Genomic DNA, 26689 nt, shown 5'->3' with positions numbered 1-26689 from the left:
CCATTCTAATTACTTCATTCCTGATTTGATCCTTTCAAGTAGTTTGATCCATTGTTCTAATGAATTTCATTTCTGCTTCCTGAATTCTGCTGTAGTCAGTAGTGGCAATTGAGAACTAAAGACAACAAAATGTACTAGGGGTCTGGGGGATATAGGGGTGGGGATTGGACAACAACATTTAAAAAAAAGTTTGCTCTCTGAGCAAATTTTGAGAGAGAAATAAAGGTTGATAGTTTACCAACTTGACTGCAGTAATAATAGTTTTTTGAGATTTTGATTCAATACTATAATAAAACTTTTGCCAAAGAAACAATTACACATATTTTAATGGCGTGTGGCCTCCAGAAAGGCCTGCCGCAGATCTTTAGATTTGCCTGCCGTAGGTGACCTGCGCATTGTGATGATGATGAAGACGACACATGCACCCAGCCCCCGTGCCAGGGGAATGAACTAATTATGGTTAAAATTCCCGACCCTGCCAGGAATCGAACCCGGGACCCCTGTGACCGAAGGCCAGCACGCTAACCATTTAGCCATGGAGCAGAACACAACTACACATGTATTACAATTATTAAGGAGAAGTACAATGTGATTATACAATAAAAAAATTATTTAGTATTTGACTACACACTAACAGAGTATCAGACGTTGGATGGAACTACACAGATTTATTGACTGAGTGAGACTGCTAGACTGACAATCAGTCGTGGCAAGCAGCAAAATTATAGCAGAAAATATACTCCCGCTACCCTTCCTCACAACACATGCTACACGCTGCTGTGCGAGCCTCCACTTCTTCCTGTAGTGCTGTACGAATTGGTTAGATGCACCACATGAATAATTAATGAACAAGGGGAGTGTGTATGTGAGGATCTTCAAAAGGCAGAAGTATTCAGTCAGCAGTATGCACAGATTGTTGGTTACAAAGATAATGTCCAGATAGAGGAGGAGACTAAGGCTAAAGAAGTATTAAAATGTACATATGATAACAATGACATTTACAAGAAGATACAAAAGTTGAAAACTAGAAAAGCGGCTGGAATTGATAAGATTTCTGGGGATATACTAAAGACAATGGGTTGGGATATAGTACCATATCTGAAGTACTTATTTGATTATTGTTTGGTCAGAGGAGCTATACCAGATGAATGGTGAGTTGCTATAGTAGCCCCTGTGTATAAAGGAAAGGGTGATAGTCATAAAGCTGAAAATTACAGGCCAGTAAGTTTGACATGCATTGTATGTAAGCTTTGGGAAGGCATACTTTCTGATTATATTAGACATGTTTGCGAAATTAATAACTGGTTCGATAGAAGGCAGTTCGGTTTTAGGAAATGTTATTCCACTGAAGCTCAACTTGTAGGATTCCAGCAAGATATAGCAGATATCTTGGATTCAGGAGGTCAAATGGACTGTATCGCGATTGACCTGTCTAAAGCATTTTATAGGGTGGATCATGGGAGACTACTGGCAAAAATGAGTGCAACTGGACTAGACAAAAGAGTGACTGAATGGGTTGCTATATTTCTAGAAAATAGATCTCAGAGAATTAGAGTAGGTGAAGGGGAATTCCTCAAGGCAGTATTATCGGACCTTTATGTTTTATTATATATATAAATTATATGAATAAAGAAGTGGAATCAGAGGTAAGGCTTTTTGTGGATGATGTTATTCTCTATAGAGAAATAAATAAGTTACAAGATTGTGAGCAACTGCAACGTGACCTCGATAATGTTGTGAGATGGACAGCAGGTAGTGGTATGTTGATAAACGGGGTTAAAAGTCAGGTTGTGAGTTTCACAAATAGGAAAAGTCCTCTCAGTTTTAATTACTGCGTTGATGGGGTGAAAGTTCCTTTTGGGGATCATTGTAAGTATCTGGGTGTTAATATAAGGAAAGATCTTCATTGGGGTAATCACATAAATGGGATTGTAAATAAAGGGTACAGATCTCTGCACATGGTTATGAGGATGTTTAGGGGTTGTAGTAAGGATGTAAAGGAGAGGGCATATAAGTCTCTGGTAAGACCCCAACTAGAGTATGGCTCCAGTGTATGGGATCCTCACCAGCATTACCTTATTCAAGAACTGAAAAAATCCAAAGAAAAGCAGCTCGATTTGTTCTGGGTGATTTCCGACAAAAGAGTAGCGTTACAAAAATGTTGCAAAGTTTGGGCTGGGTAGAATTGGGAGAAAGAAGACGAGCTGCTCGACTAAGTGGTATGTAATACCAATATAAATGGTCCGTTATTGGACATTATAAATTTTCCAGCTAGCTCATTCTTGGTTGCCAGCGTTTCGCCCTCGTGTGCTAGGGTGGGCTCATCAGTTGGTACCTAGCACACCTACCAATACGCTGGCTAGTGCATACCGTGGAGGCCACTGCGTAGGCTATCTGGAGCCATCGGCAGTGCCAATGCACTAAGAGACTTTGTCTCATCACTAAAAATTGATGCCTGCTTGGCCATTGGCATTGGCACTGCCGATGGCTCCAGATAGCCTACACAGTGGCCTCCACGGTATGCACTAGCCAGCGTATTGGTAGGTGTGCTAGGTACCAACTGATGAGCCCACCCTAGCACACGAGGGCGAAACGCTGGCAACCAAGAATGAGCTAGCTGGAAAATTTATAATGTCCAATAACGGACCATTTATATTGGTATTATCAATTTGCTCATTCAGGACAAATATTTCAGATTCCCTATGGGAATCAACATCTATATCAAGTGGTATGTTCCGAGCTGTCAGTGGAGAGATGGCGTGGAATGACATTAGTAGACGAATAAGTTTGAGTGGCGTTTATAAAAGTAGGAAAGATCACAATATGAAGATAAAGTTGGAATTCAAGAGGACAAACTGGGGCAAATATTCATTTATAGGAAGGGGAGTTAGAGATTGGAATAACTTACCAAGGGAGATGTTCAATAAATTTCCAATTTCTTTGAAATCATTTAGGAAAAGGCTAGGAAAACAACAGATAAGGAATCTGCCAACTGGGTGACTGCCCTAAATGCAGATCAGTATTGATTGATTGATTGATTGAAATTTTGTAAATATTTCCACTAATTTTTAATAATTAATTAAAGAAATTAAAGGAAAGAATTAGGTGATAAGACAACAGGGATTGTATATTATTTTTATGATTCCTGTAATTCCTTGTTTTAGGTGGCTAAAATGGAACAAAAATTTAATATTTCCCCACAAAGTGGAGGGGTAACTGCCTCCTCACCCCCCACCACCATCTCCCCAATCATCACCGCTGGCTGTAGTCATTGTTTGGTAGAGTATGTGCCACTAAACCATATGTAAGAAATGGTAAGAAGTAGGTGTGGTACAGGGTTGTTTTTGCTTTTTGTGGTATTTTGCAGTCCCAAAGTAGGTTTCTGACTTGATTGTAAACGTCTGATTCTTTCTGTGTCCTGTTGAGTATTTCCTGCCTGACAGTGTTCTCTTTGGAGATTGTGCTTCTGAGGTACTTGAAGTGGGAAAATGATTCTAATTTGGCCCCTTCGAGAAAGAGGTTTGAATTTGTTCCTGTCCTGTAGATGTTCATTTCTATAGTCTTTGTTTTACTTATCTTCAGCTCAAATTTAATGAACATATTGTTCCAATCAGTCAGTTTTTTCAGTTCTTCAGCTTCTGTTTATCCCCATAACAGCACATCATCAGCAAATACCAGGACATTTGGTCTACTGTCCATTTTCTTGAGAGACTTTACAAATAGCTATTATGAACAAAAGTGGTGATAGGGCACTTCATTTTTGTACACCTCTCTATGTCTCAAATCATTCTGATCCTTTCACTAAAGCTCTAAAATACACAAATGGTCAGTAGAAAGAAACGAGAGATGAAGTATCTATGAAGGTAGCCTGCAGGCATTGGGGACAAGTTCTCTGTGCAGGCTGGAAAAGTTGGCTTCAGATATTAGCCAGCAGCTATGTGTAATAGGATGACCACCATTAGAAGCACTGTCAAGCTAGTATATTTTCACTATACAGACCTGGCAATACTCAGTTTTAACTTTTAGAGGGCAGAATTTAATATATTAAATCCCATAAGAGGTTGCCCGCACACGGAATTCAATATATTAATATTCAGAGATCTGGCATTACTAGAACACATGACGCAAGTGTGATAAATTGATATAACCTGAAAACAATATTATCTCACCCATGGGTAAATAATGCAAGTATCGAGCTTGAATTATTATTATTATTTTATGATTATGATGATTATTCTTACTTGTAATGTATGGCTATGAAGTGTTTACATCCATTTAGTATTACTATTATTATTTACGTAGCCGAATGATCACAGTGTTTGTAAGGTTATGTCATGAAATATGTACTGTATATAGACATTTATATGAGTTCAATTAATGTAAGAACCTGTATATAATTTATTATTACTTGTATATATGATTTGTAATCCACTAGAGAATTGCATAACACACTGTAACAACCAGAATGGCACTAGATCAGACGAGATGATAGTAGAATATTCTGTACATTATAACCATGTTTTTAGGCCCTTGAGAATTTATGAGAAGGTATTTTTGTAATGTATCTTTTTTTTTTTTTTTTGCTAGTTGCTTTACGTCGCACCGACACAGATAGGTCTTATGGCGACGATGGGACTGGAAAGGGCTAGGAGTGGGAAGGAAACGGCCGTGGCCTTAATTAAGGTACAGCCCCAGCATTTGTCTGGTGTGAAAATGGGAAACCACGGAAAACCATTTTCAGGGCTGCCGACAGTGGGGTTCGAACCTACTATCTCCCGAATACTGGATACTGTATTAAAGTTAAAAACTTTTTATTACCACCTATTCAATACAAAAATAATGCACTCAATTATTTATAAAATATTCATGAGGTACATTGGTTAATAGGACATGTTTCATTCGTCTTTGCGAACATCATCAGCTATAAATACACAAAGTTTAAGGTCAGGGCCCTGAGTTTATTTAAATGGTTAAAAATGTCGTTATATTAAAAGAATGGTAAAGTTGTAATAAAAATGGTTGTATAGTATTAAAATTAGACTGTAACATATTATACAGATTAGCATCAAAGATTTTTCATAAAGTACAATGAATATTAATAATCTGAAAAGTAAAACCAATCATAAAGGTTGTTAAAATATAAATGAAGTAATAGTAGGCATTAAAAAGAACTTCGATGTTTGAAGCGTGGATTAATTGTAGAGTTGTTGGTTATAAACTTGAAGTTTGAAATCTGAAAAGAAAGAAAAAAGGGGAAGAGTGAAGTAATGTTTTACGAAAATAAAAAGGGGGTGGAAATTGTAAAAGTGGAGAAAGCTAACCCGTTAGGCCGGTGAAAATATTTGCTAGCGATGACAGCGTGAATAGGACAAGGCTGTATGACAGGGCTCATACTTACGCTGCGCTTGACCTATATGGCACCTGACGAAGAAATATCTACAAATTTTAATTCTTTAACTGCCAATTTCACCTTGTATTACGGAAATTTGAATATGCTGTTTGTATTTGAAAGTATTATTTAATGAGTCCTAACTCGTATAAATTATAGCTTTTGTTTCACCCTTCATGGACTGTTTCGAAATGGCATTACTGAATATCTACAATTCGAACCTTCACTGCCAAGTTCATCTCGCACCATGAGTTCAGATGTCGCGTGCAATTCTAAGAGGCTGTTAAATCCTCACGCGCATTTGAACTACACTCGTACCATTGCCATTCAACGAATGATTGAACGCAGACCTTTTATGCCAAATCCATTAAGAACCTACATTTCCAAGTGTGTTTCATGTGTTTTTTGCATTTATCGAGTCCAAACTCATGCTTGTGCAATTTCTGTCTCACCCTTCACAGCTGTTTTTTTGAATTGACGCTTATTGAATAAGTGATTTCAATCTTTAACAGCCAAATTTCATCTCAACCCAAATATTTTTTAAATGTTATGTGCATTTTTGAGACGATTGTGTTTATTGAAATCTAACCTATGTTTTGTACTACACATGCGGCAGGCAACATTCAATGGAAGAATGTCTGAAATAATTTGAATCTCCAATGCCAATCATCTCGTACTTCTGCATGGTTTTTTTTTTACAGTTTATATGTATATATGTTTTTTGTTTATGTGTTTATGTTATCTCATGTTTACACAATTTTGTCTCGCCCTTCATGACAATTTTGAAACTGACATTGTACTTCACGTCTTCATATTCTCTCTTTTAATCACACTGATGTAACACCTTGTATAATATAAATGTCTACATGCTATGCCTATTTCCCACAATTTGGCTGAAGATGACGCCAAACAGCGTCGAAACTAGTTCCAAGTGTAAATATATGTTGTAAATAAACTATAACATTTATTTGTATTGAAAAGGTGGACCCTTTTAAGTTTCCTATCTTCCATTCTCAGTTCAATACGGACAAAAATGAAATTCTTGGATTTAAATAACTGAGCTAATCTCGCCCACCCAATGAACGGCTTTAGTAACGTTGCTCATATCTTTGTCACTTTCATATTATCAATGCCAAGGATGAGACTGAGACAGACAAGTGGAAATAACAACACTGTTCTTGCAAGTTGCCTGTACGAACTATGTATCACCAGAAAAGTATCTGCACCTAAAGTGAATTAGTAGTGATGGAAACATGCTTTGTCAACAGTACATTCAACTTCAAATGAGGAAGCTTTTTTAAATTATTTTATTGATAAAAATTGCTTGTATTAAGAGGTGTGAATACTGGCTGTAGGGAACTTGTAAATGAGGAGATAAAAGGCTAAGTAGGGAATGAACTCTATGAATGATGCTATGACCTAATGCTTTCATGGTAAGGTCATAGATTATAATGGTTCTGGTCATACATATAGCCCAATAATGGTCTTGGCCCAAGGAGGTTAAGAGAAGCAGAGTAAGATCCAGGAAGTGATGGTTAGTTTTTAATGATTTTAGAGTACGACATATGGAGCTCCAAGAGGCCACTGTACTAGTAGCAGATTGAGGGTTATGAAGGTGCTTATGTCATTCACAGGTTCTTGGAGATTTAATCAGTCAGCCACATTGATCTGAAAATGGGCTGTCATCCAAGTGGCAGGTTCCCAATCATTTGTTTACCTAGTAATTTCTTAAATGATATCAAAGAAGTTGGAAATTTATCAAACATCTCCCTTGGTAAATTACTCCAATTCCTAGTTCCTCTTTCTAAAAATGAATATTTTCCCAATTTTTCCTCTTGAATTCCAACTTTATCTTCATATAATGCTCTTTAAAAGCTCTACTCAAGCTTAATCTTCTAATCTTCTACTAATGTCATTCCACACAATCTCTCCACTGACAGCTTGGAACATAGCGCTTAATTGAGTAGCTTGTCTTCTTTCTCCCAAGTCTTCACAGCCCAATGAAGGTAATGTTTTTGTAACACAACTCTTTTGTCAAAAATACCTAGAACAAATCATGGTGCTTTCCTTTAGTTTTCCATTTCTCGTATCAAGTAATACTAGTGTGAGTCCCATACATTGGAACAATACTGTAATTGAGGTCTTACCAGAGACTTATATGCATTCTCTTTTACATCCTTACTATAAACCCTAAATACCCTCAAAACCATATGATGACGTCTGTAACCTTTATTTAGAACTTCATTAATGTGATTACCCCAATGAAAATCTTTCCTAATGTTAATACCTGAGTACTTACAGTGATCCCCATGAGGTAATATCATCCCATCAACACAGTAATTAAAACTGAGAGGACTTTTCCTATTGGCAAAACTTATAACCTGATTTATCATCCTGTTTACCAACCTAACATTGTCTGTTGTCCATCTCACTACACTTTCAAGGTCTTTTTGTAGTTGCTCACAATCTTGTGACTTATTTACTACTCTATACAGTGTATAACATCATCCACAGAAAGCCTTATCTGTTATTCTAGTTCTTTACTCATATTGTTTATATATAAGAAACATAAAGGTCTAATAATACTGTCTTGCGGGACCCCTCTCTTAATACACTGACTGACAGAGCAAATGCAACACCAAGAAGGAGTGGTTCGAAAGGGATGAAAATTGGGGAAAAAACAGAGACGGCACGGACGAATAATTGATGTTTATTTCAAACCGATATGCAGGTTACACAATGCGCACGGCATCGACTCAGTAGGATGTAGGACCACCGCGAGCGGCGATGCACGCAGAAACACGTCGAGGTACAGAGTCAATAAGAGTGCGGATGGTGTCCTGAGGGATGGTTCTCCATTCTCTGTCAACCATTTGCCACAGTTGGTCGTCCGTAGAGGCTGGGGCAGAGTTTGCAAACGGCGTCCAATGAGATCCCACACGTGTTCGATTGGTGAGAGATCTGGAGAGTACGCTGGCCACGGAAGCATCTGTACACCTCGTAGAGCCTGTTGGGAGATGCGAGCAGTGTGTGGGCGGGCATTATCCTGCTGAAACAGAGCATTGGGCAGCCCCTGAAGGTACGGGAGTGCCACCGGCCGCAGCACATGCTGCACGTAGCGGTGGGCATTTAACGTGCCTTGAATACGCACTAGAGGTGACGTGGAATCATACGCAATAGCACCCCAAACCATGATGCCGCGTTGTCTAGCGGTAGGGCGCTCCACAGTTACTGCCGGATTTGACCTTTCTCCACGCCGACGCCACACTCGTCTGCGGTGACTATCACTGACAGAACAGAAGCGTGACTCATCGGAGAACACGACGTTCCGCCATTCCCTCATCCAAGTCGCTCTAGCCCGGCACCATGCCAGGCGTGCACGTCTATGCTGTGCAGTCAATGGTAGTCTTCTGAGCGGACGCCGGGAGTGCAGGCCTCCTTCAACCAATCGACGGGAAATTGTTCTGGTCGATATTGGAACAGCCAGGGTGTCTTGCACATGCTGAAGAATGGCGGTTGACGTGGCGTGCGGGGCTGCCACCGCTTGGCGGCGGATGCGCCGATCCTCGCGTGCTGACGTCACTCGGGCTGCGCCTGGACCCCTTGCACGTGCCACATGTCTCTGCGCCAACCATCTTCGCCACAGGCGCTGCACCGTGGACACATCCCTATGGGTATCGGCTGCGATTTGACGAAGCGACCAACCTGCCCTTCTCAGCCCGATCACCATACCCCTCGTAAAGTCGTCTGTCTGCTGGAAATGCCTCCGTTGACGGCGGCCTGGCATTCTTAGCTATACACGTGTCCTGTGGCACACGACAACACGTTCTACAATGACTGTCGGCTGAGAAATCACGGTACGAAGTGGGCCATTCGCCAACGCCGTGTCCCATTTATCGTTCGCTACGTGCGCAGCACAGCGGCACATTTCACATCATGAGCATACCTCAGTGACGTCAGTCTACCCTGCAATTGGCATAAAGTTCTGACCACTCCTTCTTGGTGTTGCATTTGCTCTGTCAGTCAGTGTAATTACTGGATCACCTATTATAATTCTCTGAGTTCTATTTTCTAGAAATTCAGCCACCCCACTCATTCACTATTTTGCTTAATCCATTAACCTTTATTTTCATCAATAATCTTTCATGATCTACCCTGTCAAAGGCCTCGGATATGTCTATTTTACCTCCTGAATCTAAAATATCTGCTATATCTTGCTGGAATTCTACAAGTTAAACCTCTCTGGAAAAAATTTCCCTAAACCTGAACTGTCTTCTATCAAACGTATGCCAGTTTATAAAGTGCATATAAAATTGTTCTGCATGGTAAAATGGTAAAGGGAACTGTTTGCATGTCCTATGGAAGGACTGGTTCTTTTATTTCTCATGTATCACTGGCACCAGAGAGAACCTTCATTTCTGGGTGTTCTGGTCTGTGTTTGGAGAGTGTGGGAATTTTTCCACCCTAATGTAAAAAGAGACAAGGTCTTCCCTAGTCGAAATTCTGCCTGGGATTGGTTGATTGGTTCCAATGTTTTGGAAGGGTGACGCATGCAAACTGGGGGGTTTATATCCTAAGACATGAAGTTAGTGTCTGGGAGTCTCATCATGGTTCTCTGTCATGGAGGACGTGTCTATTCCGAGCTCTCGGTCCACCGAGGAGTTTTATTTTTTGTTATTATGTCTTAAATTAACTTGTATCTCTAGAAGTAATTCTATGGGGCAGTCACTCATGTTTGATGACTTAATTGCAGCGCCGGGCGAGTTGGCCATGTGGTTAGGGGCACACAGCTATGAGTTTGCATCTGGGAGATAGTGGGTTCAAACCCCACTGTCGGCAGCCTTGAAGATGGTTTTCCTTGGTTTCCCATTTTCACACCGGGCAAATGCTGGGGCTGTAGCTTAATTAAGGTCATGGCCGCTTCCTTCTCACTCCTAGGCCTTTCCTATCCCATCGTCACAATAAGACCTATCTGTGACAGTGTGACGTAAAGCAAATTGTAAAAAAAAAAAAGGAATTAATTTGAGCAAAATAGTGCTGAAATATTCTAACAATGAATGGAAAGAAAAATGAATTTATTGATCTAATAGAGAGATGAAAACTCGACATCCTGGGATTAAGTGAAGTAAAATGGAAAGGGAAAGGAATGAATAAACTAAGAAATGGGTACACCTTGTACTGGATGGGTGGGATTTGTAGTGAATCAGAATGTTGAGCCAATACCTGAAGTTGAGTATGTAAATGAAAGAATTATAATAATGCACATACATGTAAACAAGGAACTACTGAAGATAGTACAGGTGTATGCTCCACAGACAGGATGTAGTGTGGAAGAAAAAGAAGAGTTCCTCAATGAACTGGAAATGCATATTATTGGATATGGGATCATGATAATGGGAGATCTGAATACCCATGTGGGAACTGATAGAATGGAATAAGAGAATGTTCTGGATCCACATGGGTATGGTGATAGAAATGAAAATGGAGAGAAACTGTTGGACTTTTGTATCAGAAATAACCTGATAATAAAGAACACGTGGTTTATGAAGATCAGCCAATATAGTTGGGATGGACAGTATGGAACACTCATCGATTTTATAATAACAGACCGAGAATGGGGAAGATACGTCGTGAATACGAAGATAATCCTCAGTGAAAGTATGGAAGGTGATCATAGATTAAAACAAGTAAAAATCCCTAAAATTGTATTGAAGAAGAAACCAAAGATCAGGATTTGGGAACTGGAGGAGGAGGATAAAAGAATGGCATTCCAAGACCGTATAAAGAGGAAGTTGCCTGACACAGAAATATGAAGTGGAGAAGAAGAGTGGGACAATTTAAGACATACATTTGTGGAAGCAGCAATTGAGGTATGCGGTAAAACAAAAGCAAAGATTAAAGGAAAGGAGACATGGTGCTGGACAGACAAAATTAAAAAAAAAGAAATCAAAGAAATGAAGGAACAAGCTGAAGAAAGAAATGGATAAGGAGAAGCAAAAAATGTATCAGAGGGACGAGATTAAGATAGAAATGTTACATGTGGAATACAAAAGTTTGAAACTACAAGTAAAGAGAAGTATCAAGGAAGAAAAGGAGAAATGTTGGGGAGAGTTTATGAACAAAATTGAGCAAGATAGTCGAGAAAATCAGAAACTATTATACAGAGTAATAAAATTGAAAAGAATAAATCAAGGAAAAATCAAGGCATTAGAGAGAGAAGATGGATCCATAGTATATGGAAGTAACTGCATGGTTATGTCTTTAGAATTCCCTTTGCTAAATGCCATTTGCTAAATGATCTTCCTTTCTTTAACTGTTAATTTGTTGTGATAATAATGGCGTGTAGTCTCCGAAGTGGCCTGGTGCAGGTCTTTCGAGTTGACGCCGTATAGGCGACCTGTGCATCTATGAGGATGGCGCCCTACCTATGATGAATTCTAATGATGAAGACGACACACATACCCAGCCCCCAAGCAATTGGAATTAACCAATGAAGGTTAAAATCCCCAACCTGGCCAGCAATCGAAGCCAGGAGCCCTGGACCAAAGGCGAGGATTCTAACCATTTAGCCATGGAGCCAAACATTTTTTGTGATTTAAAATATCCCTTTGATTACAATATTTTAAGCCAGGTGGCAATTTGCATCAGTAGGGATATCACTTGGGTTCAAAATATTAAGATCGGAAAAGAGCTGAATATAGAACCATTCGTACAGAAGATACAGAAAGCAAGACTGAGATGGTTCGGGCATGTAAAAAGAATGGGAAAGAAATGGGTAGCAAGAAGGGAATTGGAAAGAGAAGTTAAGAGAAAGAGATCAGTTGGAAGACCAAGGAGAAGGTGGATGGATCAGATTTGGAAGGACATTAGAGAAGCTGGATTGGATGTGGCGAAAGTAATGGAACAGGAAAAGTGGAAGAACAGAAAGGAGTGGAGGAGGCTTGTAAACCACACCCCGGAAACTGGTGTGGGACACTGATGATGATGATGATGATGATGATGATGATGATGATGATGATGATGGTGATAAGTGCTTTTCAGTGCTATGATATACAGTAATTTGTTTCAATCAAATAAAAAAAATCAAAATCAGTCACTACTGATCTGCATTTAGGGCAGTAACCCAGGTGGCAGATTCCCTATCTGTTGTTTTCGTAGCCTTTCCTTAAATTATTGCAAAGAAATTGGAAATTTATTGAACATCTCCCTTGGTAAGTTATTCCAATCCCTAACTCCCCTACCTATAAAGGAATATTTGCACCAATTTGTCCTCTTGAATTCCAAATTTTTCATATTGTGATCTTTCCTACTTTTAAAGACTTCACTCAAACGTATTCGTCCGCTGATGTCATTCTACGCCATCTCTCCAATGACAGCTTGGAACATACCACTTAGTCGAGCAGCTCGTCTCCTTTTTCCCAAGTCATCCCAGCCCAAACTTTACAACATTTTTGTAATGCTACTCTTTTGTTGGAAATCACCCAGCAGGAGCAGGCAAGCTTACCATATAACTTGTACTTTTAAATCCATGTCATAGTATTTTTCTTGGTTGCCTGTTTCTGGCAGAATAGGACTAGCCCACTGCATAAGGGAATCTTCAATACAAAAATAGGTTTGAATTGGATATGTTGCTACCTCACGGGATGTATCCAGTATATGGAAGTAACTGCATGGTTATGTCTTTAGACACCCCTTGATGGTCTTTTAAATTAATGCCGTTTGTTAAATGATCTTCCTTTCTTTAACCATTAATTTGTTGTGATGATAATAATGGCGTGTGGTCTCCGAAGTGGCCTGGTGCAGGTCTTTCAAGTTGACGCCGTATAGGCGACCTGTGCATCTATGAGGATGGCGCCCTACCTATGATGAATTCTAAAGATGAAGACGACACACATACCCAGCCCCCAAGCAATTGGAATTAACCAATGAAGGTTAAAATCCCCAACCCAACCAGGAATCGAATCCAGGAGCCCTGGACCAAAGGCCAGCATGCTAACCATTTAGCCATGGAGCCAGACATTTATTGTGATTTAAAATAGCCCTTTGATGACAATATTTTAAGCCAGATGGCAATTTGCATCAGTAGGGACATCACTTGGGTTCTGAGGGTAGGACTACCCGAACCCTTACTTGACTGCGAGCATGGTTGTCAATTTGGTTGCATCATTAACCTTCGATATTTAAAAAACGAAGATAGTGTGATATCTTCAAATCATTTTGCAAGTGTCGATGAACATATAATACCAATATAATGTCCAATAACGGACCATTATATTGGTATTATAAATTTACTCATTCAGGACAAATATTTTAGGTTCCCTATGGGAATCAACATCTACATCATGTCGATGAACACTCGGAGTGCCAAATACACCATTTAATATTTTTGGGCAAGGTATGTTTGTACATCAAGTTTGAAAGTTATTACTACGTGAATATTAAGGAATTTTATAATTAATAAATGGTATTTGAAGGTATCTGATTGTTTTGCTCAAGAGTGCATCAGCAAGTTACGTTCCTGACAGGGTTGTTCAGCACCTTCCACATCCTGTTGTCCATCTGTTTATACCACCTTTTGTTGTTCTTGCATCTGTGTATTTTATTTATCTTTTCCTTGTTTATTTATTATTGTTTTTATGTGCAAAATGTACTACTTGGTAACATTATACATTTTGTAATTGCTTGCAATCCTGTAACTTATTTACTACTCTATACAGTGTGTAACGTCATCCATACAAGGCCTTTACCGTCTTGTGGGACTTCTCTCTTAATAATTACTGGATCAGATAATGTTTTTCCTACTCTAGTTCTATTTTCTAGAAATTTAGCCACCCCATTCAGTCACTCTTTTCTTTAGTCCATTAGCTCTTATTTTCATCAATAATCTCCATGATCTACCCTCTCCAAGGCCTTGAACAGGTTCATTTGACCTCCTGAATCTAAAATATCTGCTATATCTTGCTGGAATCTTCAAGTTGAGCCTCTCTGGAATAACCTTTCTTAAACCCGAATTGCCTTCTAGGAAACCAGTCAGTAATTTCACAAACGTGTCTTATATAATCAGAAATAAAGCTTTCCCACAGTTAACATGCAACACCTGTCAAGCCAACTGGCCTGTAATTATCTGCTTTATGTTTATCAACCTTTCCTGAAAGGTGTAATAGTCTAAAAGGAAGAGGTATGTATGTATAAAATGCTGGAAATTAAGCTATACTTCTGTTGCTTGGCTACAATGTACGAGGGGGGGATCAAATATAAATGGGATCTTATTTTTTATTTAGATTAATTTATTGAAAAACACAAGGCAATTGCAATTTATTTTTCCACATAGTTTCCTGCTTTGGGAATGCATTTGTCTCAGCATATGGGCAGCTTTTTGATGCCCTCATTGTAAAAAGAACAGGGTCGTGTCACCAGCCAGTTGCGCATGAAATCTTCCACACTCTTGTCATCTTCAAATCATTGCCCTCCTAGAGCTTCTTTAAGCGGTCCAAACAAATGGAAATCGCAGGGCGATAAGTCCGGGCTGTAAGGAGGATGTTCAAGTGTAGTCCAGTGCATTTCCTGGAGCTTGGAGACAGTTAGAGCTGAAGTATGGGGCCGCGCATTGTCATGGAGGAGGATGACCTGTTGAATCGGTTGGTCTTGTCTTTTGCGGCGATATGCAACCCTCGCCTTGCTCCCAGTAGTAAGCAGCATTGATTGTGCATCACTCATGCAAAAATTCAATCAGAACCTTGCCAGCTGACAGTCGAGTCTTGGCTTTCACTGGTGCTGCCTCCTCTTTCCCCCGCCACTCCTTACTGGCTTGTTTTGATTCGGGAGTATAGTGGTGGATCCATGTTTCATTGCAAATGACGATCCAACTCAAAAATGCATCACCTTGTTCTGCAAACCTTGCTATAAGCCTCTGACAGACCTCCAAACGTCTCAACTTCAGATTTTCGGTCAAAAGGCGAGGGACTCAGCTGGAACACACTTTAGGGAACTGTAGGTCGCTTGTGATGATTGACAGCTCCCATAACTGATTCCGACTTGTTTTGCAATTTCTGATACTCTTGCCCGTGGATCGTCATTGGTAATGTTTTTAACGGCACGAATATTTTCGTCTGTAATGCTGGTCCGAGGACGGCGGTTGTGTTGCTGATTTTCCACATGTTCTCGTCCCTTCTTGAACTTTCTAAGTCAGGGAAACACACACATCCTTGACAATGTTTGATCACTGACCTGTGCAGTCAATATCTGGAAAATTTCCGCCACTGTAACTCTTTCACGAGCAAGAAATTTTATAATTATGAGTTGTGCAGTGGAGGGGTGCACCTGTTGCACCGACATCATGAGCGTTACTGATGAAGTAGTGGGAAATATCTAACAGCATGCTCTCCCCATTCCTAGCGGTCCCGCCTAAGCACAGCAGAAGTGCGGGGCCAGCCCTACCAACTGTTAATGTTCAGGAACAAAAATCCTGTTTATATTTGATCGACTTTGTATGATATTGACAAGAACACCTTGCCAACAAGTATCCATCAATTTGATCCATTTTCAATTTTTCCACAGGTTGGAACGCAGTGAGCGAGTGAGATAACATGACTCCATAGCAGCTCTTTGGTTGGACAATTTAAAGTAGAATCTCAGAAGCCGTAACACTTTCCATTTGATGTAGACTGTATAGATGACAGAAATCAAGTAGGTATACAGAAGCAGATGTGTGAAAATCCTTTACTTAAACTCATAATTATCAATTATAACTGTACAACTGTACCTACATAGTTCTTGAAACAATCAACATTTAATAGTTAGGTACTCATATTTACAATACATAACATCCAGTTTTCCAAAGAGAAGCAGCTGACTATATGCACATTAGTCAACCAATACTGATAAATACATATTACTGTGAAAATCTTTAAATGTAACTGTTGTGCAGATACCATACAAACTGTACATAAAAACAAGCCCACAAAAACACTACAGGAGCAAGGTTCGATCTGTGGATCACAAGGTTGTAAAGCAGGGAGCTCGTTTATTGCGCTAAACATTCATTGTTCATATTGGTCACATCTTGGTCTTATGAAGCGCACTCAAATTATTTTCTTGGAACTGGTGCACCTTGTAATTTGAACTAGTGAAATTTCTCACCATAGCCTGCATGTATTTTGAAAACGGATCAAATTAATAGGGACATACGGCAAGGTCTCCGTGTGAGGAAATGATGATTATTGTGTTAACGGACCGAACATCACGTTGGCCCTACACTGAAAGAAATAATCTAAAAAGCACATAACGTACCTATCGTGACATATGCAGCTGGGACCTGGACAGTGATGAAGAAGGATAAGAATTAAATACAAGCAGCAGAATTACATTTCTAAGAAGATTAGGTGAGGAAGAGCAAGAAACTGAAGTCATATTGAAACAATTAATTCAGAAAATTTAAATAATAAAATGGAGGAAAGTAGACTGAAGTGGTCTGGATATCTGGTCTGAATATACCAACATGAACTATGCAATTATAAATTTAAAGAAAGAGAGAGACTGAGGAAGATCCAGATTAGATTCATAGATTTGATTAAGAACAGCAGAAGGTAATTTAATCTGGACTGAAGCACAGTAAAGGATGATGACCAACGGAGAGAGAATGTAAAATAGAGAGGAACCTTTACCTGCACTGTTCCAACTGCATCTGGATAAGAGGAAATGATGAATAATGTTAAATAATGTCCATAAGAGATCATTACAACTTCTTATCACATTACAGTGAGGAATAGAATCAGGGAGGCAACCAAGATTTTGAAACACTCAGAAGATATTATATAGCTATGACAGATAACAGAAAGCCAAAGCAATTAGCAGTACCTATACACTTATTCAAAATACAATTGCACCGGGGTGAGCTGGTCCTAGTATTGGTTTATTGTAGTGGCTAGAGGACAACTGGGTGAGCAGCTGGCATGGCACTGGACTAAATATAGTCATCATATGTGTCTGGCGTTACTGCAGGACAAGATAAATCTTAGAGAAGAGTTTGGATTTGCACTAAATGAAAGGAACCACTGTATAACCCAGGACTGACTGAACGACTAATTAAACAGTGTGCTTCTGTACCTGGAAACAGATCCAAATGACAGAGCACTGGATATAAACAAGCAGTAATTCGTGGCATGTCCAAGTGCAATTATATTTTAAACACACAGTACAGGATCAAACTCAATAGTAGAATAAATTTTAATTGATATCGGCTTACAAGTAAATCTGAAGCTGCTATGTGAAAATGACGACCTTTTCTGTTAAATCTGGCCCATTCTTCAACTGTTTCCTTTACGAATGGATCATCTGGATTCACCAAACGAATTCCAGTAATATTTGCTCCTCCATGCTGATATGGCTCTAAATCAAAGTTATGCATGTCCTGCAATTATATAAAACACAAATGTAGAATAGTAATGAGAAGATGATAATTTAGTTAAAATATTAAGCATAAACACTTTTATTAACACTATAATAACTAATAATAACATTATGATTTGTCATAAGTACATTTCAAAATGGTACACAATTTCAATAAACATACATGAGCAATCACAATTTATCAAGCAAAAGGCCTTTTCTTGAATTCTTTAGTATGAGTTATGATCCCATTATATTTGCATGCCATAAAATCAATTTATTCACCACTGAAAATCACTGTTTTATATATATATATATATATATATATATATATGTTTTTAAATTACTTATTTCATCACTAAACACCATACATGTTTTGAAAACTTTACATGTTTTATTCTTCAGCAGCTCCAAAACTACCAAACATTTCTTGGAGTTAACCTATCACCTCATATTTAACAACAATCAAGCTATTATTATAAGACACATTCTCTGAACAACATATCTTATTAAAATGTTTATACTAAACAACTCAAAATTAAAATATTAGGTATGTCAATAAAATAAACTCTAAACTTACAATCTTCTACATAAATTTCTATTAAAATAACAGACTTGTCCAGTACCTAACTACATATAAATCAAATCATCTTAAAATAAGTGCCTCTTTCACTTAAAATACTAATAAAATCCTTCAACTCAAAGTTTTTGTCTACAATAACTTGCTGTGGCTTCTTCTGTTGAACAGCACCTGCCCGCGAATAATCTCTTACTGGTATGTTAGCTTTTATTTTCACTTCAGTAAATATGGTTAACATTGAACTCTGATTTTTCTTGCAGAAACATGCATCCCAGTTCAAAACATATTATTTGTCCTTTGAGACCAGAAACCATACAACTCTATTTGTATTTTGAAACCATTAGAGTCGGATTAACATATACTTGTCACTGTATGGCCCTGCCAACTGCCATGTCTCAACTTCCGTTAGCTTGCCTCTCAATTCAAAACAAATATTATATTTGTGGGTGCCTATGATCCGTCCGTCTCTTGCTTCTTCCTTTCTGCCTCTGCAGCAACTTCTCTTCTTATCTTGGGTGGTGCAATGCCAAGCAAGGAGGTAACAATGGTGATAGGTGTAGTTTGGTATGTTTGAGGCAGCCTGTAATGAGCTGATGCACCCCATGCAGGCGTGGCATACTCGGCTGCAGAGGAACAGAGTGCCAACGCTAATGTTCTGAGTGCTGTTGGTTGTGCTCCACGTGTTTTCCCAGTAAGCTTTTGCAGAAGGTTGTTTCCAGCATTAACCTAAGTTCTTGTATTCAGGCAATGTTGTCTGAATGTAAGGGATCTATCCCAACCCCAAGATATTTTGGATTAAAACAGTGTTCTAACTGGTGACCATGCCAAGAAGTATTCAGTTTCCTCCTTAGATGGAATTAGCAGACTTGGGTCTTTGAGAGATTCAGATTTGTCGATTGTTACTGTTTAAAGGGGCCAATGTTTAGGTCATTGACCCTACGGGATTCAGTACCACAAAGTTGTTGTCATAGTAGATTAACACTTTGTCCATTTTCTGTTCTACTTCTTTGAAGCTTGAAGCTCTTCTCTTGTGCAGCAATAGCTGTATCATCTGCATAGATAAACTGTCTGGTTGTTTCATATGATGGTTCATTGTTTTTATAGATGTTATATAGCAAAGGGAATAGAACACTGCCTTGAGGGAGGCCATTCTTCTGCAACTGCAACTTATGGTTTTCTAGCAGGAAAAAAAATTGTTTTTGTACCGGAGGTACACCTGCCCCGTGCATTTAAATTAAGCGCCTTTGACAAGGCCATCTAGAACTTGGTCGTCAAACTGTTTGATATAAGAAGTTTGGACATTTTTCGACAGATGTCTCTCCTATCAACTTAAATGCATCCTCTAGTGTGAGAATGAACAATTAAATTTTGAAGTAATTTTGTATGTCAAGGTTTCCTGAACTGAATTGTGTATTGATTGTTTTTGGTGTTCAAAAGTTATCAACACTTCTGTCTCTTCCCGCCAACTTAATATGTTAACCAATGAGAAAATTTGTACATTTACTTTAGTAACCAATCATGGTTTTTGGCATTTATTTGATTGTCCAATGAAAATTGGGGATGTGTCAGGGTTTTGACCCAGAGAACCTGGAACCTTCCTCTCTGTTATAAAAGCTGTGACATTTCTGGACGTGTTGTCTTTGTGATCTCTCCAGTCTAGAGGTTTTGAGTGTGTTCGTAGTGGTGGCAGGGGAAAAGGCTCCCTAGTCCATCTTTGGGAGGTCCACCAGCTCAAGGTAATGGCAGATTCTGCTTAACAATGTGATAGTCTTTGAAAGCTAGCTTGAGGGGAAGGTTTCAAATTCATTTCGCAATGTAACTTTTATTTCTTAATGTAAATTCTCACACAAGTCTAAAGAACTTACTCAAACTTAGGGAATAAAGTGTGAGAAACCCTTTTGTATTCCCTCTCAACGTGATATTGAGGTGACCATGAATTTGTAACCTTTAAATTTATTTCTTAATTTTGTGAACTTTCTCTCCATCTAGTCACCTCCATATTATAGGCTTAGCATCTGTAATGTCGGGCCGTAAGCCCACATAGGGTTTTAGTATTTTCATGTGAATTTCAAGGAGTGCAAGAATTCACTTCCTAACCTTTTGATTTTTGGCCAGTAACATTAACCTTTCAATTATTTTTTTTACCAAAGGCCACGCAGTATGGGTACTTGTTACCCCTGTTCAATTTCATTATTTTCCTTTTAATGCAAAACAAACTGTTGGGCGATTAAGACAGTGTTTACTGTTTGGCTTTGTTAAATGTAGGTAGGTGCCTTAATAGGCCTGGAACTTGTAATTTTAGAAAATAGTCTCCTAGGAAGTGTAAATCTGTACAGCAAAGATGCTCTTCCTACTAATGTAAAAATTGGGAGATCTGTCTCCTTGACTGTTGGTTGAAAGGAGCAATGGTGCTCATGTAAAATTTGTAATTAGGGAGCTTCAAGCTCAGGTTGTTAATTGGTTATTTGTTGATTATTCTGATTTTCCTAATATTGTTGCCCAGCCTCATGAGCTAGGTTTTGTACCTGATTTTGTTATTTGCTTAGCAAAGTGGAAAGTTTAAAAAAGAAAAGAAAGAAAGGAAAAAAGAAATACACCGTAGCTCAAATTTTTAAGTTTTAAATTAATTTTCTGACTTTCCTGTATCCACCCATTCATGCCCAGACCTTCTTTCACCTCTGCGTTCCATGGTATCCCCGGAAGAGTTTTAATGCAATATTAGCTGTAAATTTGTATTAAATTATTCCTTTGTAATAATAATAGATGAAATACAGCAGTATTTATAAAAATTAAGGTCCTATCAAGTTGTTACCTCTTGTTTCTGATAATCTCTGCTATATACAATTTTATTCATGTGCATAAATTGCATGCTTATTCTGCAATGCACAATAAAAATACAGTATTTTAAGAAAAGTAAATAAACCAACATCAGTCATACCAAACATTTCTATAGTCATCATCCTGAAAGTTGAGTGTTGATGGGAATTGATACATGACACATTGAAATTAATCTTTGATATAAAATCACAATTGTCCACCAAGGTATTATTGTTTCTGAAATCTGATGTCTTTAATTTTCTCTCTGTTTGCCAGTGTGTCTAATCGTAAATCAACCAGTAATTTAGCATACGATATTCTATGGCAGTGGCTGCCACTTCAAAATCTTAAAATTCATCTCTGGAGAGTTTCAATCATCTGCTTATACCTCCACAGCTTGGGTTTCAAATAATACTAGTATATTCTACTTTGGAACGTAGGAAACTCGAACAGAACAGAGTAATAACTTCCTCACTCCAGAATGACTTGACCGTTATTAGGAAATCCAAGGTGGGATAACCATCAGCTGAGTGCTCATGGAGGTGCAGGGTGAAGGAAAACCCCTTGTCAAACAATACTCCCAAGTCGTTTACTTCTGTTACCAACTGTAGTGTGCCAAGGGAATGTTGAAAGGAGAGTTCCCTTTTACTTCTATGGAAGGACATTTCAAAGCACTTAGAATTTTTTAAGGTGTAGTCTATTTATATTGCTCCATATTAGTACCACATGTAATAATTTACAATCTTGATGAGACAACACTGGTTTAAAGAGTTTCAAAATATGTGTGTAAAGTAAACAATATGAGTTTTTAATACAAGCTGGGAGATAGTTAACAAAAACCAAAAATTAAAATGGACCAAGGTTTGAACCCTTTGGAACTCTGGAACTGGCAATCAGTCAATCACCACCTGATCTGCATTTAGGACTGTTGTACAGGTGGCAGATTCCCTATCAGTTGTTTACCTAGGTATCAAATTACTTTAATTTAGACATAATCCTCTTGTAGTGGACAATAACAAAAACACTTGCTTCACCCTGCTTTCAGATCAATTCTGTATCAAGGTAATCCTAAATATTACAGCACCATTTTTTCTTCTCTCTCTATTGCATGTTTCATACCCTGGTGGGGTTGTGGGTGCATCTGTAGAAAACATGTGGACTTGGCCTAGTTTTAGGGTCAAATGCCCTACCGGATGCCAACTCCATGTGGAAAGATTTATTCAACTATTTTGTATTTCTGTAGTGGTTGATAGTGGGACATGTAGTAATGAATAGTTTGCTGAGCCAGGATAATTAACCAGATGTGACTAAAAATCTGCTGCCCAGCTGGAAATCAAAGCTGCGACCCTCTAAACCAAAGGCTGCTCTGCTCACCACTCAGCCATGGAGCCAAATAAATATTACATCACCAATATGGAAACAAAAATAATTTTTTAAAAAAATTGGGGAAAAAAAGGGAGCAAGATAACTTACCAACTGAGTTATAATAAAACTGTTTTCTTCTATTAATAGTCCCACTTGTAAAGCTTGTTTCAGTATTTCAGGAAGTCGTTCAAATGAACAGTCAAGAACAAAGTTTGTTTCCCCAGAACGTTTTATTTTTCGTAACATCGGCCTGAAAAGCAAATGATTTATTAAAACAAAATAAAAAAAGAATTCTTGAAATTTCCATTCAAAAATTAAAAGAACAAATTATTATTTACACCAGATACAAAAAGGTGTCAAAAGCTGAAAATGAAAAAAATAGTTATTTCAATAACAATTTATTCATATAAGGAAAGAACATGACAGCCAGATAAAAGAATTCAGAGTCTAATAAGGGGAGTAATGGATAGGGAATAAAAAGAAAGCTGCATAAATACAGGAGAAGGGAAGAGACAAAAAAGTAAAGAAGAGTATCTGGTACAGGTGGTAAAGTACTAGGGACAAAGGATTAACATAGAAATAGAAAAGAAGCCTAAAGGGTCAATATAAACAATGAAACAGACATTTTATGAAAATAAAATAGGAACATGAATAGCAACATACTGTATATTAGAATAAACAAACTGAAATGAAATGGCGTATGACTTTTAGTGCCAGGAGTGTCCAAGGACAAGTTTGGCTTGCCAGATGCAGATCTTTCGATTTGACTCCCGTAGGCGACCTATATGTTGTGATGAGGATGAAATGATGATGAAGACGACACATAACCCAGTCACCGTGCCAGCAAAATTAACCAATTATGGTTAAAAGTCCCGACCCTGCCGGGAATTGAACCCGGGACCCCTGTGACCAAAGGCCAACACGCTAACCATTCAGCCATGAAGCCAGACATAAACAAACTGACAGGTCGGTATGAGAAGAGAAAGAACAGACAAGGACAAACATGAAAACAAAGAAAGGACTAGGACAATCTCAACATCTTCATGCACTGCTATTTTTATGTAGGTAGGATCATTCCTCATTTATCTCAGCTCTTCTTCATCCATTTCTTCTCAGACCCCATTTAGCTTGTTTTTGTTTCCCAGCTTCATCAAGAGGGTGGACATCCTTACTCATTTAGGGGACTAGTTTGACAAATCTTCACCCAACTCAGATAAAATGACAATATTCTCTGCAAATCTTAGTTTTGATTTCCTCTTCTTTAAATGAGATGCTTTTTCCAAACATTTCTTTGATTTACTTTATCACCAATTGGAGGGAAACAAACTGCAACTTTATTTCACTCCATTCTACATAATTATTTGTATTTTTATCTCTCTATTTGTATACCTGCAATTCACTTTGGTACAGATTACAGATAACATTACTTTCTTTGTGCTTAATTCTAATCACATTCAGAATTTCAGAGATCTGTGACTGTACTCCAAATGCATGGGCTTGATTGTCTTTGTTCAGTCTTCTAACATGAGAATAATATGAAGACAGAAAACAAATTTTGAAATTTTTATTACAAATTTGTTAAGGTCTATTAAAACTGAAACAAGTCTTAAGGTCTGATTTTTCACTTGTCCTTTTTAAGAGGGGATTCAGGAGCTGCAGTCTCCTGGTGCCTGCCTTGAATAATACATTAGATGCCAGTAGCGCTCACAGCCAGCGGCAGTCTTGCCTCACCTTCTCTGCATAAATGTTCTGTTCTTCACTGCCCCACATTGCATACAACTGCCTAAGGGACAGTGATTCATATTTGACATGGCCAAGTTCTTGACGACGGATGGCTATTCCACTCGCAATCGAGAACACTGGTTTTGTTGCCTTTTATGACTGTTTACAACAATGCCTACAGCATTAATATTCAAGAATTTACATAGCTTTCTTATAAAGCTAAAGGTAAAAACAATGTTTAATGCAATTTTGGAAGAAAGGGACAAACTTGTTCAGGAGGAAGAAGTCATTTTAGTTGTTTCCGAATACGAAGAAGACGTCAGGGAGGCGACACCATCATTAAAAACACTTAAACATCAAGATAACACGTCTTGTGATGGCTGAGAATGACCTTGTAAGTTAGTGGAAGATTATGATTTCAAATCATAGTTGGACATGTATAAAAAAACAATAGAATAAGAATCTTACACTATATGGAAGTTTAAAAGACTCTGAGACAAATTTATGAAGTTTTTAAGCATATTGAACACAATGGAGAAATTAGAGAATCTGCAAGAGTTTCAGCTTATGTGAAAGAACAGTTAACAAATGCAAGAAGGGTGTGTTATTTATTTGTTACAAAATCGGGCACTAAGCGTTGGCCAGGTGAGGGTGGAGTATTATTCCACCTAAAACATTCTCTTCAGTTCTTACTTTACACGACCTAAGTGCCATTTGAAAATTAAGTTCTGTAGAGTGACCAAACTAGTTAATAAAACTTTTAAGAAAGACAAAGAAGAACGACATAAGGCAGCTCAAAATTTTCGTTAAATTTATTAATGAATTGCCTCAAGAAAGAGACCCTGGATGCCAATATTTGGAAATCAGACTAGTCTTAATTCGAGTAATAAATGGCAATGAAAAAGTTATGCCTTTGTGGTGTAAAATACATTTTTTGTTACCCTTATTTGCCAAAATAGTTTTATACACTCCCACATTGTGCAATATCACATTTCTAATTTAAAAGAAATAGAAAACAGGTGGTGAAATAGGATATTTGTTCTTGATCATTTTCCAAGAAATTAATGGTAATTTGGACTGAGGGTACAAAAAAATGTCAATGCGTACATGAAAGCCTTAAGATGCATCATCATTGGTTGTTCCTCTTCCAGGAAGATGGGGAAAGCACACATATATGATACATCTGCAATTGAAGGAGTACGGAGGAAACCTTCTTGTGGATTCATTCAATTGCCAAAGCAAAAATATATAACTAGAATCTCTGATGGATAAATATATCCAAATTGAATACACAATGAAAGGAACTATGTGCCTTTGCAATCCACGTGACTCAGCTTTTCCAACAACTAAAATGTATAGCTGTCAAATTGAAAACATTTCCCGAGAAATATTTATGAACAACCACTCACAATTAAAAATGAAAAACAGATCAGTCATTATAACTAGTCAATTACTAACACATAGTTACAAGCTGACTGTTTTATATCAAAGCTTAAACAGACTTGGAAAGTGGGCAGTTATTAGATTACTGAACATGTACCAAAATTTGATACTGCCTTACAAATAAGTTTTCATTATTTGTCTGAAAAAAGGCATGCTGGGAATGATTGTACCAATATTTCTCACTCATAAGGAGATCTTGCTGTTCTCTTGTATTTTGTTACTCATATTTTGTGCAAGATTTTCACTATCACACCATGAACAATAAGCTTATGACAGACTGTGTTAGAATAAAATCATTTCTGAACAATGTAAATGTAATGGCAATGAAGATTAGTTACTTCTGTATTACTTGTGTTTATTAAATATTGCAAAGTTTAAACCATTAATTAGACAGGATGGGTGTGATGTAGCTCTGTAGTTTTTAATGCCCTTAAGTTTTGTAATTGTTAATATTTATTAATAAAAGGTGTTTTGTTTTGTTACAGTATCCCCGACCTTCAGTTGCATCTTCTTCCGGTGAACAATGAGATGGCAGGAAGGTTGACTTTAAAAGAGCGCACACAGGTTGCTTCACGGTTTGAAGTGTGGCAATCTGCAGCCCTTGTTCAGCGATGGTGGCAGGGTGTTCATGTCCCTCATGCCACACTTGATGCTAAAACTATTAGGAATTGTCACAACAAGCTAATGATAACTGGGTCAGTTACGGATAAACCAAAAAGAGAACGACCTTCGGAAGCGCGATCTCCAGAAAATGTAGCAGCAGTGAGGAAGATATTCACTCACAGTCTTGGTAAATCAACATGCCAGGCAGCTTGTGAGAATGGAATCAGCAGGCATACAGTGCATGTTGTGTTAAAGAAGGATCTGGTCTGGAGACCCTGGGAAACCCATTATGTTCAGGAGTATTGTTGGAGGATTGTGACAGGCGAATGGAATATGGGGAAATTATGTTGTCATTGCATAACAATTAGCCAGATGTGTTCAGA

General features: G+C 38.1%; 1 protein-coding gene across 1 annotated transcript in view; it reads right to left on the bottom strand.

Annotated features, from left to right (window-relative positions):
• The window catches only part of LOC136866828 (glutamate receptor ionotropic, kainate 2-like), a 127743-nt gene that overhangs the window by 87309 nt on the left and 13745 nt on the right, over positions 1 to 26689 (bottom strand). Inside the window, exons 5-6 of the mRNA XM_067143932.2 lie at positions 22647 to 22788; positions 17634 to 17798 (exon numbers count right to left, since the gene is read on the bottom strand). Of these exons, the coding sequence (XP_067000033.2) occupies positions 17634 to 17798; positions 22647 to 22788 (307 nt within the window). The remainder of the gene's footprint in view (positions 1 to 17633; positions 17799 to 22646; positions 22789 to 26689) is intronic.

Source organism: Anabrus simplex, chromosome 3 (genome assembly GCF_040414725.1).
Source record: "Anabrus simplex isolate iqAnaSimp1 chromosome 3, ASM4041472v1, whole genome shotgun sequence".
Lineage (NCBI taxonomy): Eukaryota > Metazoa > Arthropoda > Insecta > Orthoptera > Tettigoniidae > Anabrus > Anabrus simplex.
Note: the sequence above shows the minus strand (reverse complement) of the source record. Positions and strands in the feature narration are given on the sequence as shown.